The sequence below is a fragment of the Rhagoletis zephyria genome, unplaced genomic scaffold (assembly GCF_001687245.7).
Source record: "Rhagoletis zephyria isolate East Lansing unplaced genomic scaffold, Rhagoletis_zephyria_1.1 Rzeph_scaffold_01085, whole genome shotgun sequence".
Lineage (NCBI taxonomy): Eukaryota > Metazoa > Arthropoda > Insecta > Diptera > Tephritidae > Rhagoletis > Rhagoletis zephyria.
Window position 1 is genome coordinate 22,837 of NW_016158169.1, and position 16,769 is coordinate 39,605.

The 16,769-nt window shown below is 35.5% G+C and overlaps 1 protein-coding gene across 1 annotated transcript in view; it reads right to left on the reverse strand.

Moving 5' to 3' along the window:
* The window catches only part of LOC108362746 (ADAMTS-like protein 3), a gene marked incomplete at its 3' end in the record, with an annotated part of 83,250 nt that overhangs the window by 17,434 nt on the left and 49,047 nt on the right, over positions 1 to 16,769 (reverse strand). The window contains exons 4-7 of the mRNA XM_017615865.1: positions 9,462 to 9,566; positions 6,938 to 7,296; positions 5,634 to 5,805; positions 1,658 to 1,802 (exon numbers count right to left, since the gene is read on the reverse strand). Of these exons, the coding sequence (XP_017471354.1) occupies positions 1,658 to 1,802; positions 5,634 to 5,805; positions 6,938 to 7,296; positions 9,462 to 9,566 (781 nt within the window). The remainder of the gene's footprint in view (positions 1 to 1,657; positions 1,803 to 5,633; positions 5,806 to 6,937; positions 7,297 to 9,461; positions 9,567 to 16,769) is intronic.

Here is a 16,769-nt window from a genome sequence, read left to right on the forward strand (position 1 = left end):
GACTTTTTCATCCAATTCGCTCGCGAAATATTTGCTAACACTTTAAATTTGACAGTAAATAGATTAAATCCGGATCTTAGACTATTTAATGTGGCTTTAGAAATACACAGAGACTTTTTTCGATGCTTTATCGAAATCGACTAGAACGCTATTTCTTTATCTTGGTGTGGTCACATAAAATGTAGGAATCCATAATATTTGGCCATCACATATCTGCTAAGTGCGCTTTAAAGTACCTTTTTGTATTGGTAGAAATGGAGGAACCTCAACTTGGTAGTGCGCTTTTAAACACTCGGATACGGAAATACAATATTTAAATGCACGAGTATTTTATTTTAGATGTGGCTTTATAAGATAGCAATGGATTTTTTCTAAATAAATTCGCTTGTTTAAATATTTGTTCTCATTTAGAATCACGATTCACCGATGAAATCCTAGTGCCCAATTTTTTAACGAAATCGCCCACGTGATAAGATTATTTGATACTCGAATTGCCATTCAGTCGCTTCCACTCAATTACAAAGCAAATAGATAGTCAATACAGCGATTGAGATCGCAGTCAAAATAGATTTACGTGATATATTGCAAACAAAACCGCACAGCCCACTTCCCTTTTCTCCACTCCCAAAACACACACTCTCTACGCGCCATAAAATCCACCATATCAAGCAGCAATCTTACCAGCAGCTTAGTACGCCTACTAAGTATACGACAGCGCGCATTTGCTGATGATGGCGCCTTCCATCTTCCACCGATACCTGCATAGAAGTTGAGTGAACGCGTACTTGAAATTTCACAGCGATTTGTTACTCAAAACAAATGGACGCGGTGTCATAAGTTTTGTGCAGTTAAGCAAGTGAAATGTATGCATCCGGGGGGAGGAGTAAATGGCGCGACATGACAGGTGGGTTCGCCTACACACTTGGCAAGGAAACACGAAATGAATTTGACATGCGAAATTTGCATTCGAACTTTTATCAGCGATGTTTGGTTGGCAGGCGGGCAAGCAGGTGGTGGTGGTGGTGGGTGGAGTAGCAAATCGTACTGATTACAAAGTGAACTGCGGCACGCAAGTCATGAATCGACAGGAGCAGCCGAAGAGTTGCGAGCTAAGCAAGCAGGAGTAAGCTAAGCGTGTCACCTGGAGTGCCATTTGTAATGTCACGATTTTGTCAAGCGTTATGTATATGTATATGTATGAAGAATTTCCATGCGAAGCGTAAGGGGAGACATGCCGATGCCAGTATTGTAAACAACAAAGCAAAATTGGCAAAGGCAGCCAAAAATAGCGATCACCTTCGCCAGGCTTCGAACACTAAATTTGCCCTGCTGCTGCGTTACCTGCCTGCTGTTTTCCGTCGCGCCAACTCGCGCCTTTGCTACAATATCGCAATATTGTGGCACATTCAAATTTGTTGGTCTGTTTATTTACGCTATTTTGTTAAACATCATCTCTTTGACACAAAAGCGACTGTGTTTGGTACTGTTATTTCAAGGGGCTGTATTATTTGTGATTGGGTTTGTGAATGTGATGGATATGTATACATACATATGTATATGTATGTGCAACAAAAAGTTTCCGCTGACGCAGGTGTTTATGTGTGCATAGCTACGTAAGAGTTTTTGATTTTATTGGCATGACAACATTTACACTTACCTCCACCACAAGTAACTGAACACTGGCTTGTTGGTGCTGACTCCCAATAGTAGAGTGGCTGCGAACAGGTGCTGCTGTCGCCACCGCAGACGCCACAACTGTCGATCTTTTTCGTTGAACCGATTTTCAAATCACAGCCAACGCGCTGAAAAGGAAAGAGAAAAAAGGAAAAAAAAATATATTAATTTAATGTACATATACATACATGCATTTCTCTCCATACAAAAAAAAAAAAATTGATATTGTTTTCCATATATTCTATTTTTAGAAATTTTACGTGAGATTTTCCCATTTGAAAATATATACCTCCAAAAATTTATTTATTATAAATAAAACTAGCAACCCGGTGTGCTTCAAGTATTTTTGTATACTTTGTGACCCGTATTGTAATATTTAATTTATTTTATCAATTTATTTGAATACAATTTTTCAAACAGGTCGCAACGCTCCTCAAAATATTTTCGGCAGCAAACTCTCCTAAACTTCTGCAATTTGATACCTATATTGCAATATTTAATTTATCTTATCAATTAAATTATATTATAATTTCAAACAGGTGGCAACCTTCCACAAATGTATTTTCGCCTGTCTCTTTCTTTTGACATCCGCATTGTAATATTTACTTTATCATACCAATTTACTTAAACATAAATTTTCAAATAGGTGGCAACTCTCTAATATTTTTCATTCTATATTTAAAGTTATACCTCTACTAATACCTCGGTTAAAACTGCATTTAATTACCTGCATTCGTTTTCGAGTTATGCGCGTACAAACATACAGACAGAAAAGGTAGACAAAAATTCTTCAGTTCTGGGAGAGGCAGCGGGAAAGTTCTAAATAAAAAATCTATTCCCCGGAGTATTTTGCTAAGAAACTCAGCTCTCATTTCTTCAAGGCAAATGGCGAGTGATGTGACCACAACTAGCTTACATAAATAAACTTAACTTTTAGTTTTTTAAATATTTTCCCGCAATTTTATTTACTCGCTATTTCTACTCAATTTAGCTTTTGACATTCACTACATTACATATATTTACATATGTATGTATATTTAAAAATACAAAAAATATATGTACTCCTATTTCAAGTACGAATAAAAATGTGGCATGGAATTTAATAGGGCCCATGAAAATAAAGCATACGAAATGTTTCAATAACACTTGCCAAGAACCAGGGGAACCCCAAATTAAATAAAATGAGAAAGTGAAAAATGAGAAAAGCAAAAAATCTGCGTGAATAATTTAGGAGCAGAGTTTCAAAGCAAAAGATAAAATCTACTCGCACCATAACAAACGAGTACAATAAAAATGAGCCAAAGAAATTTAACATGGAAAATTTTGCACCGAATTCGCAGCCTCCATTCATCTTCCCATTCAAATGAGATGCGAGTTTAAATCTGTGGGGAGTTTAAATGCAAACCTGTATGTAAACTCCAAACATTACTTATTCACTTACGTGTTAGTCGGAAACATAAACACTGAGGAAAGGGAAAATACTACATATACGACATTGATATCTTTTTATTTGATTTATTTTTGTTGATTTCTTGTTTGGGTGCAAATTTCGATATTTTAAATTTATTTGTTTGAGTAAATAACAGGGGCTGCATACGTACATACATATGTGAAGTGAGGGCGGAAAACATCTCTGGCAGTGGAACTTTACTGCAGCCCACTTGAATTGAGATCCTTTGAGTCGCTTGCCATTCAACGAACCGTATAACATATTGGCGTTTATTACAGCAAATTAAGGGTGATAATTTGTGGGTATGAGATACATATTTGGTTGAGGGAGTGAAATATGTGGTAATGGAAGGACGCTATGGCAACACAAATAAAACGCAATGAGATAAATAGAATGAAATGAAATGAAATAAAATAAATTAAAAGAAAATAAAGCAATAACCTAGAGAAAAATTTTCTTAAACAAAAATAAACGCAGTGAAATTCAAAAAAAAAAAAATCATTACTTAAAACTCTGCACGGCATAACATAACATAACCTGACATAACATAACTTAACATCATAATGTAACATAACGTAACGTAAAAAAAATAAAGCATAAAATAACATAACTAAGGTGACGCCTGAGCTTCGTCCTCTCGACAGCCTCCTGAAGTAATACCAGTCAATGACCCCGGGACGGCTAAGCGTTGAAAATCGGCGTCATTTTGGTGGGTTAAAGTCCCCACTGACCAAGGGGTAAAAAAATACACAAATTAGCATAAGTATAACATAAAAAAAGATAACATAATTTAGCACAACAACACATAGCACAGCAACCCAGAACGCTACATAACAAAGCATAACATGTGTAGAGCATTAAACATACATACATAACATATACTAACATAACATTAAATAATATACATTAATAATAGTAGCTATTAAATGTGTGCTTATATAATTTTTTATATGAAAATTTATTTTGTCATTTCAATGTCTAGTGTAACTCCAGCATTAAACGGAGACTTTCTTTATGGACGCTTGCTTACATACATATCTACTCACTATTTATTCTTTTTATTGAGGTTACATTTGCCTTGTTGAGACTAGCTTTAAGCACCGAATGTGCCAAACGATATGAGACAGTGAACATGAAGAGCGATGAATGTCGGCATAGAGTACTTTATTGCCAATTGAAGGATACTCAAACGCTTACACACATGCAAAGCGTTTATATGTACTTAGGATGTATCACTCCATACACAAAACACGGTATTGTTTTTTTGTTTATCGGAAATTTATTATATTTCTAGACTTCGGTTAAAATTTTTCGGTAAAGTATAAAGATTTACTTGAGCCCGACCTATTTGAAAATACCTCCCAAAAATTATGATATTTTTAAAAATGTTTTTTTTTTTATTTCCAAAAAGTCATGATACTCGTAGAAGAGTTGATGTTTAAACGGTCTGAATAAAAATGTTTAAAAATTTTATAAACGGAAACAAAATAATACAATTTTTGGATGTGTTTTCGAATCGGTCAAACTCACATAAATCTTAACATTTTGCGGAAGATTTTTGCGAAAGTCTTAAAATATAATACATTTTATAATTTCGATAGAAAAACTGCAACTTTTTTAGGTGATGCATCCTAATGTAGATACATAAGTGAGGTTAAAAGCATTGCTAGAGTGCATCTTTTTTCGTCAGACAGTGCACCATTTGTAGAGCTGGGAATACTAGTGGTTGGAGGAGATGATTTATTTATTTGCCCACCAATAAGCAAAACCCTATTTCGTTAACAATGAAAATGAAAAAAAAACTCGGAATTGAAGTACTCGTGTTTCTCTGTCCGTCTGTCTTCAACTTAGTCTAGGCAACTCCACGCGAACTTATTTGAGAGTGAATTAGGGGGAAAAAGGTGAGTAAAAACAGAAGAAGAAAACAACAAAGCAAAAATTATATATAAAGAACAAAAAAAAAACAAATATATAGCAGTCAAAACAAAAAATCATATACATAATCACTAGCAACAAAATCATGCCTAAGCTTCTAACTTTAGTTAAAACTTAGTTGTCTTATATTAAGTTACCACATTTACAACTGTGCCTAAACATGTTCTAGTGGAAACCCATCACTTCACCGAAATTCAGTTACTTCGTTATAGATAAACGAAAAAGCGGCACTGCAGTCAAAAATAAACAACGAAAAAACTCCCAACCGCAAAAGCAAATAGTAGCAGCAAAACGCGGCATAATAAATTTCACACAATCACGTCATTGTCGGTGCCATTACCGTTGCCTTCGTTGTCAATAACTTACCCACTACCTTCACTATGCTCACCGAGCGTTTGTAACATTATACCGCCAGCTTTTGTTTCGCTCGCGTTTCGAAGTACTTTTTTTAATTTATAACTTCACTCCTTTCACACGCTATTTTGATTCTTCACTTTTCATGACTTAAAGCGTGGCAATCATTTTGTATTTTTCTTTTTTTGTGTGTGCAGATTTTCGTTCGCTTTTCACTCACCTGACATTTGCCCTGTATGCACATATCGAGACTACCCGTTCGACAGCGTGTGCCATCTTGAACGCGCGCCGACAGCTGTACGATCACATGATCGTCATAGTGTTCGGGATCTTCAACGCCTTCGGTCTCGGATGAGGCGCTGTCGCCTAAATGTAAGTGCGCTGGGCGGCCTCTGAAAAAGGAAAGAGTAAAAAGTTAGCAGTAAAAGAAAAATTTGTTGTTGAAAAAGTCTGTGAATTAGGGATGGCATGTAATATTTGTAGAAGTGGTTTTATACGTAGTTGAGTGACATTAATTAGTATTTTTTGGAAAATTTTAGCGAATGTCGATCATAATTCGAAGTTATGTGACAAGATTGTGAGAAAACTTGATTAGATCGCATTGGATGCCACATTCACTGCACACTGAGGCCAAACAATTTTACCGACTGGTCGAAGCTTGACGGCAGGGCTGGTATAAATAGGTGGCTTCTGTGAGGAGCTTTCTTTCCTTTTTAGCCCTAGATAAGATACTGAAACTATGAAAAACACACTAGATACAAATTCATTCAGAAAGCCAATCTGTTATTAGGGCTTTGATCTGCTTACCTTTGACAAAGTATGAGCAAATTGCCTTCTTTGTCAGCGGGAATACTATACATAAAAAAAGCGAAAGGCAGCGGGATATCTGTTCGGATATTTGTGTATACGAATAAACACGGGATGTCCGCCTAATATCCATTATATTTTATTATTCGTATAGCGGGTTAATATCCATTTATTTTGCTATTCGGATACTCAAAAAATAAATAAGATTTTGAACTAAGTACGCAATTGCTTTTTTTTCCAACAATAATTCCATCGATTCGACATTAAATCATAAAGAAAAACCTGAATGCGGTTCAAAAGGTCATTCAACCATTCAAAGCTTCACGTTTAGCGAAAATGTCATGGCAACCCAAAACGCCGCTTCCTTCCCGCCGCAATTTCCCAACAACTTCTCATTCTATGATCTATGGATCGTGCGAATGCCATAAATTGGGTTGCTTTTGTGTGTGCACTATTTTCCAAACCAAGCGGAGAATGCACATTTGCACGAAGGTTTTACTACGCTCGTGATCATAAATTAAAAGTAACTGACATTCGATTTCAATGAAAATAAGGCAAAAAAAAAAAAAACATGCGCTCACACATGACATCACTACTGCAAAGGACATGAATGTAGGTTGGCATCCTTGCGGATGGTCATGGTAAACGTTTGCCGCTCTTGTTTGTTTGTGTTTGTGTTTGTGTAGTTGTTGGTGTTTGTATTTGTCTTCCACTCACCTGCATGTTAATGCGCATGGTTCCACATAGTCGTAGTGTGGCGTCCACGTGTAGAGCGTACCATCGTAGGGCACATCATTGTAGGCGGCGCACTGATGCGCACGAAAGTCTTGTTGCTCCGGACATGGCTGCATGTTGCAAATGCGATAGCGTACACTTTCGCCTTTGCAACCATTTGTGTTGAAGCAGCGGCGTATTTGTTGCATAATGCCGCCATCGCAGGTACGTGAACAGGTCGACCATTCCGACCAACCAGACCATTGGCCATCTTTGCTGCCGGACGACAACGTCGCCGATGAGATGCCACCGATGCTGCTGCTGCTGCTACTGCTTTTGCCACGCTTTTGCTGCAACATGCACTAAATTAATAAGAAAGAAAGACAACAACCAAAACAAAAAAGGAAGTGGGGGAAAAAAACAAAGAAAACGAAAATAAATGCGGAAGCGCCCGAAAATAGGCTTCCTATACTAAATGATACATAAATGTTACACGGCTCGGGTGTGGTACTACGTACATATGTATGTACATTGATTGAGGCAGCTGCAGTGGCGTAGCCGTGCGAGGCTTTTTTTGTGGTCTTTAATGAAAAATTATTTAAAAAAACTTACTAAAATTTAGTACTTCGATGTGTACTTAAAGCCTGCTCCTCTATGGGGCACCTAAAAATCATCAAATAACTTTTTTTTTTTAATTGTCCACTTTTAAAATCCTTTTTCGGTCGTTTGAGCCTGCGATTCCAGATAGTCAGAGATCAAACTCATCGACATCGGTGAGTTCTTCTGCATCAAGGAATATCCTAAAGATGATGCTGTGATGGGTGGTGTTCCCCTTTCAGCCAGTGCTTGGAAGGCCCGCTAAGTTCGCTTTCTTCCGGGCAGCAAAAATCGGTTTAGAAAAATTTTCAAGAAAATTCTAAGCATAAGAGTGAAGAAAGTTACTGCACACCGCCTGCTAGCGTTGTCATCTTCGCAGTCCTCCAGGCCGAAGCCGCTATTATGAAGGTGTATACAGACTTGGAGCGCATACTAACGGTTAAGCTGTCTGTATTTTTAGATTTTAGTGATAGCCAGGCTGATGCTAACAGGCAAATTTCGGCAACTGTCTTTTAACTCGCCACAGACTTTCGTAAAACAATCGTCAATTCAGGCAGCCATCTTGAAAGCTCTTTACTATCTATCTATACTTTACTATTCGGAACATTAACCCTTTCCCTGCATTTGTACAATATATTGTACATTTATTTTTTGTAACATTGGAAGTGTGCTACTAAAAATCTTATTACTATTTTTGAAAAAAAATTTGACTTTATGATGGTTTGGAATGTCCCGAATAGTTTACGTCAATTTCAAAATCGAAAACGTTTCAAAAATATATTTAGAATTTAATTTAAGAATAGATCATTTTATAAAATTCCAGTGACACGCAAGTTGTGGTAATTTACTGTACAAAAAATACGTGGAAAACAAGTAAAATCGCCAATTAAAGCACATGGTATGGAAATATAAAAAGCATTTCACCATTTAAAAATGCTAAAATTAAACTATCATGATTTAAAATATTTTTCCCGAGTGCTCAAAAAAATGTACAATATATTTTACATTTACACTGAAAGGTTGTAAGTGTCTTGTACAATATATTGTACAAATGTCCGCAAAGGTTGCAATTGAACAGGTAGTTAGGGTGGTGTTGCCGTGGTTTTTGAAGAGCTTGTGCGCTGTTGTTGCAGTAAAGGGTAGGTTGGTGATTTATTGATCTACTGAAGGCAGGAAAATCGGGAAGGTTTATTAAAACGGGTCATTTGTACTTTATATTGTAATTGTATCTGAAATTTTTCAAAATTTCTTTATATAATTCTCTTCTCATGGAGAAAATTTAAAATTGTTTAATGCAAATCTTCACTTTTTCTAAATCCGCTGTCTGAGACTCGAACTCGGATCTTTCGAATGACACGCCTTTGCCCACTCGACCATTGCGACTGCCAGAGCGACACGAGCTAAATAATATACAAGTGCGATGTATTGTGGAACGATTTTCCGTCATCCCTTGTCAAATTTGGTGCTTTCTTGCAAAATAGCTTTTCTCCACGAGTGGTGAATGAGAGAGGTGTTTTCTAAGACTTTTGTGCTAGAATAACAAAAGTCTTTCGAACACACCATCAAAACAGGCGAGTTCGAAGGATTACATTCTGGAATGTCATCCGTTGGATACCGTAATAGGCATGAATGACAAATACCTATACCAAATAACTATAAATCCTATTAAGAGGCAGTTCAAAGCACTAAATAAAGCTTTGTTATTGAAATGACTTAAAATTTTGTATGAAATTATAACTCGACGCATTGAAAATCCAATTGAAATTTTAATAAAAATATTCATTAAGGAATTCATTCAACAAAAAGTCTTGTAGCCCATTCAAACAGCTACACACACCACTGAGCCGCTAACAAACTACTTTTGTGTATACATTTTTAAAATATCAATGCAAAGTAAGTAAATATGTATGTAAATGCATTTTCCACTCACTTCTAATTCATTCTCCAAATCGGAGGCGGTGTTCCACGTGTCATCAAAGGCTTGACTAGCATTCAGCCGCTTCGCCACCGAGGTATTCTCAATGAAAATAGTCATCTGAAAGTACATAGAGAGAAAGGAAAGCAAAAATGAAATAGATATCAGAGCAGAGTAAAAGCGCAAAGGAGTACAAAAATTATTGCTATTTTTAAATCGGCGAAAATTTGAAACTTTTTCAAGCGCAGCAGCGACCAAAAATTCTAAAATCAACTTCTTCCCATGGACAAAATATGCTACTCGCACTACATATGTAAGTACTCGATAGCTGACACTTCATAGGAGCACCATCATTGCCTTTACTTTTATTCCCCGGTGCTATGTTCACAGGCTTTTTGTTGTTGCTGTTTTTATTTTATTTATTTTTTCATACTCATTTTGTGCCCGCCGCTGGTGCTGGCATTTAAATAATTAATTTTTGTCGTTTGCTGTCAGTCAGTAAGTCAGTCACGTTGCTGGCATTTCGAATGCAAAGCGACTATATTTAGTTGCCGTCGGGGCAGGAATTACATAATGGCGAGAAAGGATATTATTATTCTCGTAGTATGTAGTAGCTCCAGCAATGGCCAGCAAAGTTCCATGGAGTATTTCCGCATGGCTAAAAAACAGCCGTGCTGGCTGGCTAGTGACTGCTGGCTGACGCTGAAGCGTTTTAATGCCCGATAAAACATTAACCCGATGTCACCATGGCTGTCAATTTGGGACAGACGGGCAGCGAGGAAAACAAACGAAAATTTGAAATAGTAGCACCTATAGGAAAAGAAACATAAACAGAAACAAAAATAGTAATGAAAAAGGGTTGCGCGCAATTCGGGGGTAAAGAAGCCGTCCGGAACTTCAGCAGAATTACGCCGAAAATGGAAACTGCGCTGTAACTAAGCGGCATTTTGTGTTTTTGAACACAAATCCACTTAAAATACTAAATATGTATACACATTTGTATATCTCCTAGCCGCCATAGCAACAAGCAACTACCTTTTTTCACCACCCCTTCCCCATTGCACATTTTACAACTGAATGGCAGGATATTTTCCCCCCCACATTTGACCCCACCACTAACTTCCTTATTTTCTTCAATTATTTGTTATTGTTATTGCGTCATTGCTGGTTGTTTGCCGTATTTTGGTTACTGTTATTATTATTGGTAATATTTGTTGTGCTTTGAAACCTATGAAATATTCAGTTGTTGGATTGATGGGCAGACATGCATAATGCCAACTTAAACGTCACAGCTGTCACTTGGTTTTTTGCCAATTTCCGGTGATTTATGTTGAAAGTGAAAGTGCTTATTTTTATGGGGTTAAAAGTGATCTGCAAGGATATGCTTAGCATGTATGTATGTCTACAGGTATATATGGAAATTTTTGTAAATCCTAGTGGAAAAATGTTAACCACAAAAAGACCTTCAACTTTTCACAAATATAAAAATTGCAAAAGAGTTAAGGTAGGAGTAAAATTAAATACATATTTGCATAACTTTGAAGGCAGCTTTTCAAGGAAAGGTAGAACCTAGCAAACCCTCAATCAATGAAACTGATGGAAATTTAACTATTCTTTGTTTCGAAACTGAACTGGTTCGGTTCACGAAGCGATAGAAAATGAAAAAAATTGCGCACTCCATAACTCAATGGCGCAAGATCGTAAATTGTCAAAAAACAAACCACTCTGCTGCAATGAAATACTCAAGCGCACTTAATGCGCTCTACTTCTCAGAGAGGGCAATTGGAAATGACATTTATATTGAGTATACATACGGCCACTGAAACGTGCAAAAGTGCCGATATATGTACGTAAGATCTAAAAACATTCCCAAAACACATTGTATGTAGTTACTACTTGTTGTTTGCTTCGAGAGAAAGTTTTTTTTTTGACATTTTGTCGCATTTCTTAAATTTTCTTTAGATATTAGGATGATACAAATAACTTGTACGGTATTTTGAGTGTGACAAATAACGTTTTTTTTGACAATTGGAAAAAATTACAACCTCGAAACTCTTCACAAAAACAACTTTGTGATGTTAAAACCCAACTCGGACTTATCTGTCATCGCTGAAGGCAATTCTGACTTTGCAATTTAAAAGTAAGTGCTTCTGTCAATCGTTATACAAGCTCAGCATTAACATTACCGATTGACAGGTCTTGGGTGGATTTTTATATCAGAATCTCATTTTTGTGAAAAATGCAGATAGAGGGTATTGAATATAAGCCCTCGATATTCTTGTGTATATGTGTGTATACATACATATGTATATGTACATATATACTCGACGAAATTACTAAGATAAAAGTTTGCATTACAAATAAACGTGGCAACTCTCAATGAAAATATTTCTGGATTTAAATGATCAAAAATACAATTCATTTGATATCCACATTAAACAGTTTTAGGTAAAAAATAGGTGGCAACCGTATTCAAAAATATTTCTGAAATGGTTTTTTTTTTTAAATACTTTCCATTTGATAACCAAGATGTTGTTTTATTTGTAACAAATTGAAAATACAAAATGCAAACCGTTATCTGAATACAACTGTTTAGAAATTCAATTCAAATTCAAAATCAATCGGAAATAGTTTTGACGAAGGTTGCCACCTGGTTTGAAAATCAAAATCAAATTGATGTAGTTAAATTAATTATTTTAATATGGTTTTTGATCTAAAAAATTTTTAAGTAAGCTTTATATTAAAAATATTTTTGGAAATGATTGCCACCAGTTAAGAAATTCAAATCTATGTTTTTAATTAAGTTAACTGAAATATTTTTAGATGGGTGTCAAATAAGAAAAATCTAAGGAAAGGGCGGCAGCGCGTGCACAAGCTAGTGCTAGGATAGCTTCACTTCTAAAAGCAAGCTCACTTTGATAATTCTTGTTGTTCTGGATTTCCAATAGTATTATGGCTAAAAATGCTTCTAGGCAGCAACCATATGAAAACCATACAAAATATTGTATGTATGAGTACCTATATGTATCTAAGTATATTCCCTGCAAAAAATGCGACCAATTCGGGATGACTCCGGGTGCAATCGCAAAGGAACATATCGATATCCAATTGTACCCGTATGGGATGAGCCGATACTAATTCTCCCTTCTTTTTTGGCAATTGATAATTTGTATGCAAAATCAACACATCAAGAATTGATGTCAATGGAAAGTAAAAGCCTGGCACTCTTTCAAAACAGCAAACAAGAAGAAAAAAAATCGCACACCGCATTCGCATATTTAAAAGCCTGGTAAACGAAAAACAAGCTAAGAAAATTGCATATTACGGGGCATAAATGAAAGCAACCAGCCATGGTGCTCCTGTAACAGGGTTTCGCAATTCCGCGCACGTCCTTGTCGAATTGTTGTTATTCGCAATTGCTGCGATGGCAGACTGAAGGCGGGGGTGTAGCTAACTTTTCACAGCTCATTCTAGCTTTCAGGCGGGCCATATTGGTGAGGAAAAGAGAAATATGGCAAAAAGCGTGCGAAAATATATGTGGCAACATTTACAGCCCGTAAACATTTGTGGAATGCCGTGGCATGCAACAGCCAGCCGCCAAGTGAATGTGTGTTGACTCTAAAAATTCTGCGGTAGCTGCTAGTGTAAACAAATAAACATATTTACAATGGCGGCTACATCAAAAGCATGCTTGCCAAGCATATGCGCTGTTGCATCATTGTGGTGGCAGAGAAGGAAACGAAATTACTATTTAAGTGTCCATTACAGAATTACGCCATTACAATGATGAGGCACATGCGAGACTTGAAGCAGGCTTTTAGTGTTTGTATGCGCAGGCAGGCGCACGCACCCGCACAGGATGCTGTTATAACGCAATGAACAAATAAAATGCTTGGTAACTGTGTTGGTGAATGATTTTTTGCAATTATGTACAGAAAAATCCCAAGGTTAAAGAGTTGTTACTGTTTTTTTTTTTTCGCTTTCGGTGTCATAAACTAAGGGAATACCGATTTAGGTGCGCATACTTAATTTAGTAAAAATCGAAAATGCTTAAGTGTTTATAAAGACAAGTAATCGGAAAATTTAATTTTATAATTCGTTCGAAAATGGCAATAGCTATTGAGTTTGTTTAAGAATTAGACTCGAATTATTTTCCAGACACATAGGTATGTACATTCCTTCAAGGATTCTGCACTCTGACAATATTGAGATCAACTTGTTAAATAACGTTAAATTACAGGCATCTAACCCTAATTTATTTTTCATGCAAATATAGGTTCGAGTATTTTTTATTTTTTCATTTTGTTAAATATGGCGCACAAAACAATTGCTGTACTATTAAAAAAAAAAGATGTAAATTTATACCTTAGGTTTATTAATGCAATAATACATATAAATACTTATTTCTTGCTTACAATGTTGGCAAAATGTAGGATGTAATTAAGTAACTTAACAACTTATTCAGAATTTTTATTGTAATAATTTAAATTGCAAGTTCAAGTTTGCGCTTCCCTTTTGCGAATCTTTCTATTATCCTTTCAGTGTCAATTCAATATCTAAGTTTAAGAAGGGTTGAAAAACTTCTTTCGGATGTAGCGTTACTAGCTGGAAGTGTGAACAGAATGCCAAGAACTTCTGCTGCTGATTTTGGGAATGGCTTTTCGCTTTCCTTATTTGTCCATCGTTCCAACCACACTTTATATTCTACTTCCAAATTGATAACGTCTTTTTTCTAAGAAAAGTTCGTATCGTTTTCCAAGCGATTTTAGGCGTATTATATTCCCCAATTTTTGAAGGAAGTGTAATAAGTTCAAATCAAAAATGTTTAATGTCTCTTTCGGCAATCTTTCTCGGAGATCGAGCAAAATATTATGCAATAGCGGTATAAATATTGCCCTTCGATAATAATCTTCAGCGTTAAAAGGTGTTTGCACGAGGCGATTTTGCGTTCAACTTTTGCGTTCAACGAGCGCAGGGTTGCACGAAAAAAAAAGTTGAATGTTCACAGTGCCATTGACTGCTTCGCTGGCACGATTCAAGTCAAGCGAGGGCGCTTGGAGAAGTAAACTTTTAATTTTTAATTTTTTAATTTAACTTTTTAATTTTTATTATATTTTTCAAGTCATTAGTATTTTTATGCTCATACAAATGTCTGGTTACACTGTTGAAAGTGAAATTTCCTACATACGTGCACCGCGGAAATAGACAAAAAGTAATATCAGAAAGTTCGATTTGACCTACATATGTACATACATTCATACAACCCAGTTCCCTAACTTGTTGGTACGTTATGTAGCTGTGTACCTTAAAGTTAAGGAATAAGCGATTTTTATTTTTAAATGTATCACATTTAAGAATACTTAAAGGAGAGAAAATATAAGATTGGGTTGGGCCACTTCTGCTATCATGGCCTCATTTATGGTATCTATTTCCCTAACCCAAGCATACCATAATAACACAAAGCGTGTTTATAGAGTGGCAAAAATTTCAAATGTATTTCACGAAAAAAATCTGCCAAAATCTGTTTTAAAGTAGTGCAAAGTAGTTATATTTTTATAGCTAGTATCACAGAGGCGTACTTATGTACATATGTTTGTATGTAAGCAAAAATATCTCAAGGTCATTTTGAAATCAAAAGAATTTATTTATTTCGCTGAAACTAATATCAAATTCATGGCTTCTAATTGAGCTACAATTCTTACTTATCCCACATTCAGCTACAGGTAAATGATTGATAAGTTTCATTCACTATTTTGGCAGTTATTTTGTGATGCTACCTCATCGATATCAAAACGAACTTTTAGCAGTTCATTTGAACTCAGCAAAATTTGTGGTCGTAGGTCACAGCCTTACGTTGGTAGGTACTCGTATCAGCTTTTCCACACCAAGTAAACGCTTGGCCATGACTCGGCATCACATACACAACGTGCATCCATATGTACAGATGTATTTAAACAAGGCGCATCCTCGAGTACCTCCAATGGGTTTGGTTGTTTGCCTTGTGGCGCTTGGCGTCGCAGCTTGGTTTGTTGGCTTATTCAATCGTGGAAGGAGACTTCAAATGTATGCAAGTATGTATGTATGTTGGAATTTTTTGCTACAGTCGCTGCTACTGGCTACATACCTGAGTACTTACAAAGTACATACGAACGTACGAGTATGCTCAGCGGACAGAACGCATACAAAAATAGACTTCCAGCACTTTGCTTCATTTACCATTCACTAATTATTTATTTATAAGTTGAAACAGTTTCAATAACTCATTTCGCATGATGCCGCTACAGATGCCAAGAAGTGGAGAAGGGGTAAGGCAATAAAGATGCTCAGTAAGAGTGGAAAGTAAGGATAGGGCGAAGATGGTAAGCAGTAAAGGAATAAACGAATGTTCACATATACAAAATATATATGTATGCATACACATACGTATATGTATGTATATGTTTGTACAGTGCCGGCCATTTGAATAGTACCCCTTTTTGATACTGATTTTTGACAGTTTTCCTTTTGTTTATTTTATATTCAATAATTTTTTAAAAAGTGTAGCTTATTTTATAATAGGTTTCACAGACTTTATACATAATGTATAAAAATTCAACAAAACTCAACGAAAGTTATAATAGTTCAAGAAAATTTTTATCAAAATTTCAAACTCTAAAAAATATAGCATATTCTATATAAAACCATGCAAATCCGATTTTCAGACATCATCCAAAATGTATAATTATTCAACAAAACAACCATCAAATTTCAAAAAATATTTATTTTATAACAAAGACCATTTAAATCCGGTTTTTAAGCTTTATACAAAATGTATAATAATTCAAGAAATTTTCATCAAAATTTAAAACTTAAAAAAAAAATATAGAATATTCTATAACAAACACCATGTAAAACCGATTTTCAAATTTTATAAACAAAAAAAAAAATCCCAAAAATCAACGGCATTTTTGAACCGGTTAAAATTTGCACTTCGTTTTACTGGAATTGAATGCGCTACAATACTGCATACTCGAAAATTTTCTAGAGATTTTCAATAAAAACTTAAAAATTTTGATGAAAACCTTTTGAATTTTTGAGAACTTTATATAAAGTACGAAACCTTGATTTATGTGTTTATATTATAGAATGAACTATACTTTCGTAAATAATTAATGCAAAACTATTTTTCAAGAACATAATTGTAAATATTATTTTAGCATAAGGTGTACACTTTCATTTGTCGCCTAGTGTTTATGGTAGATAAGTACAAGTGCGTGCGTCTATCTTCACTTCTTTTTTTTGTTACCTTATAGTACCTTCTACGAATGTGTCAGTTATGCATTC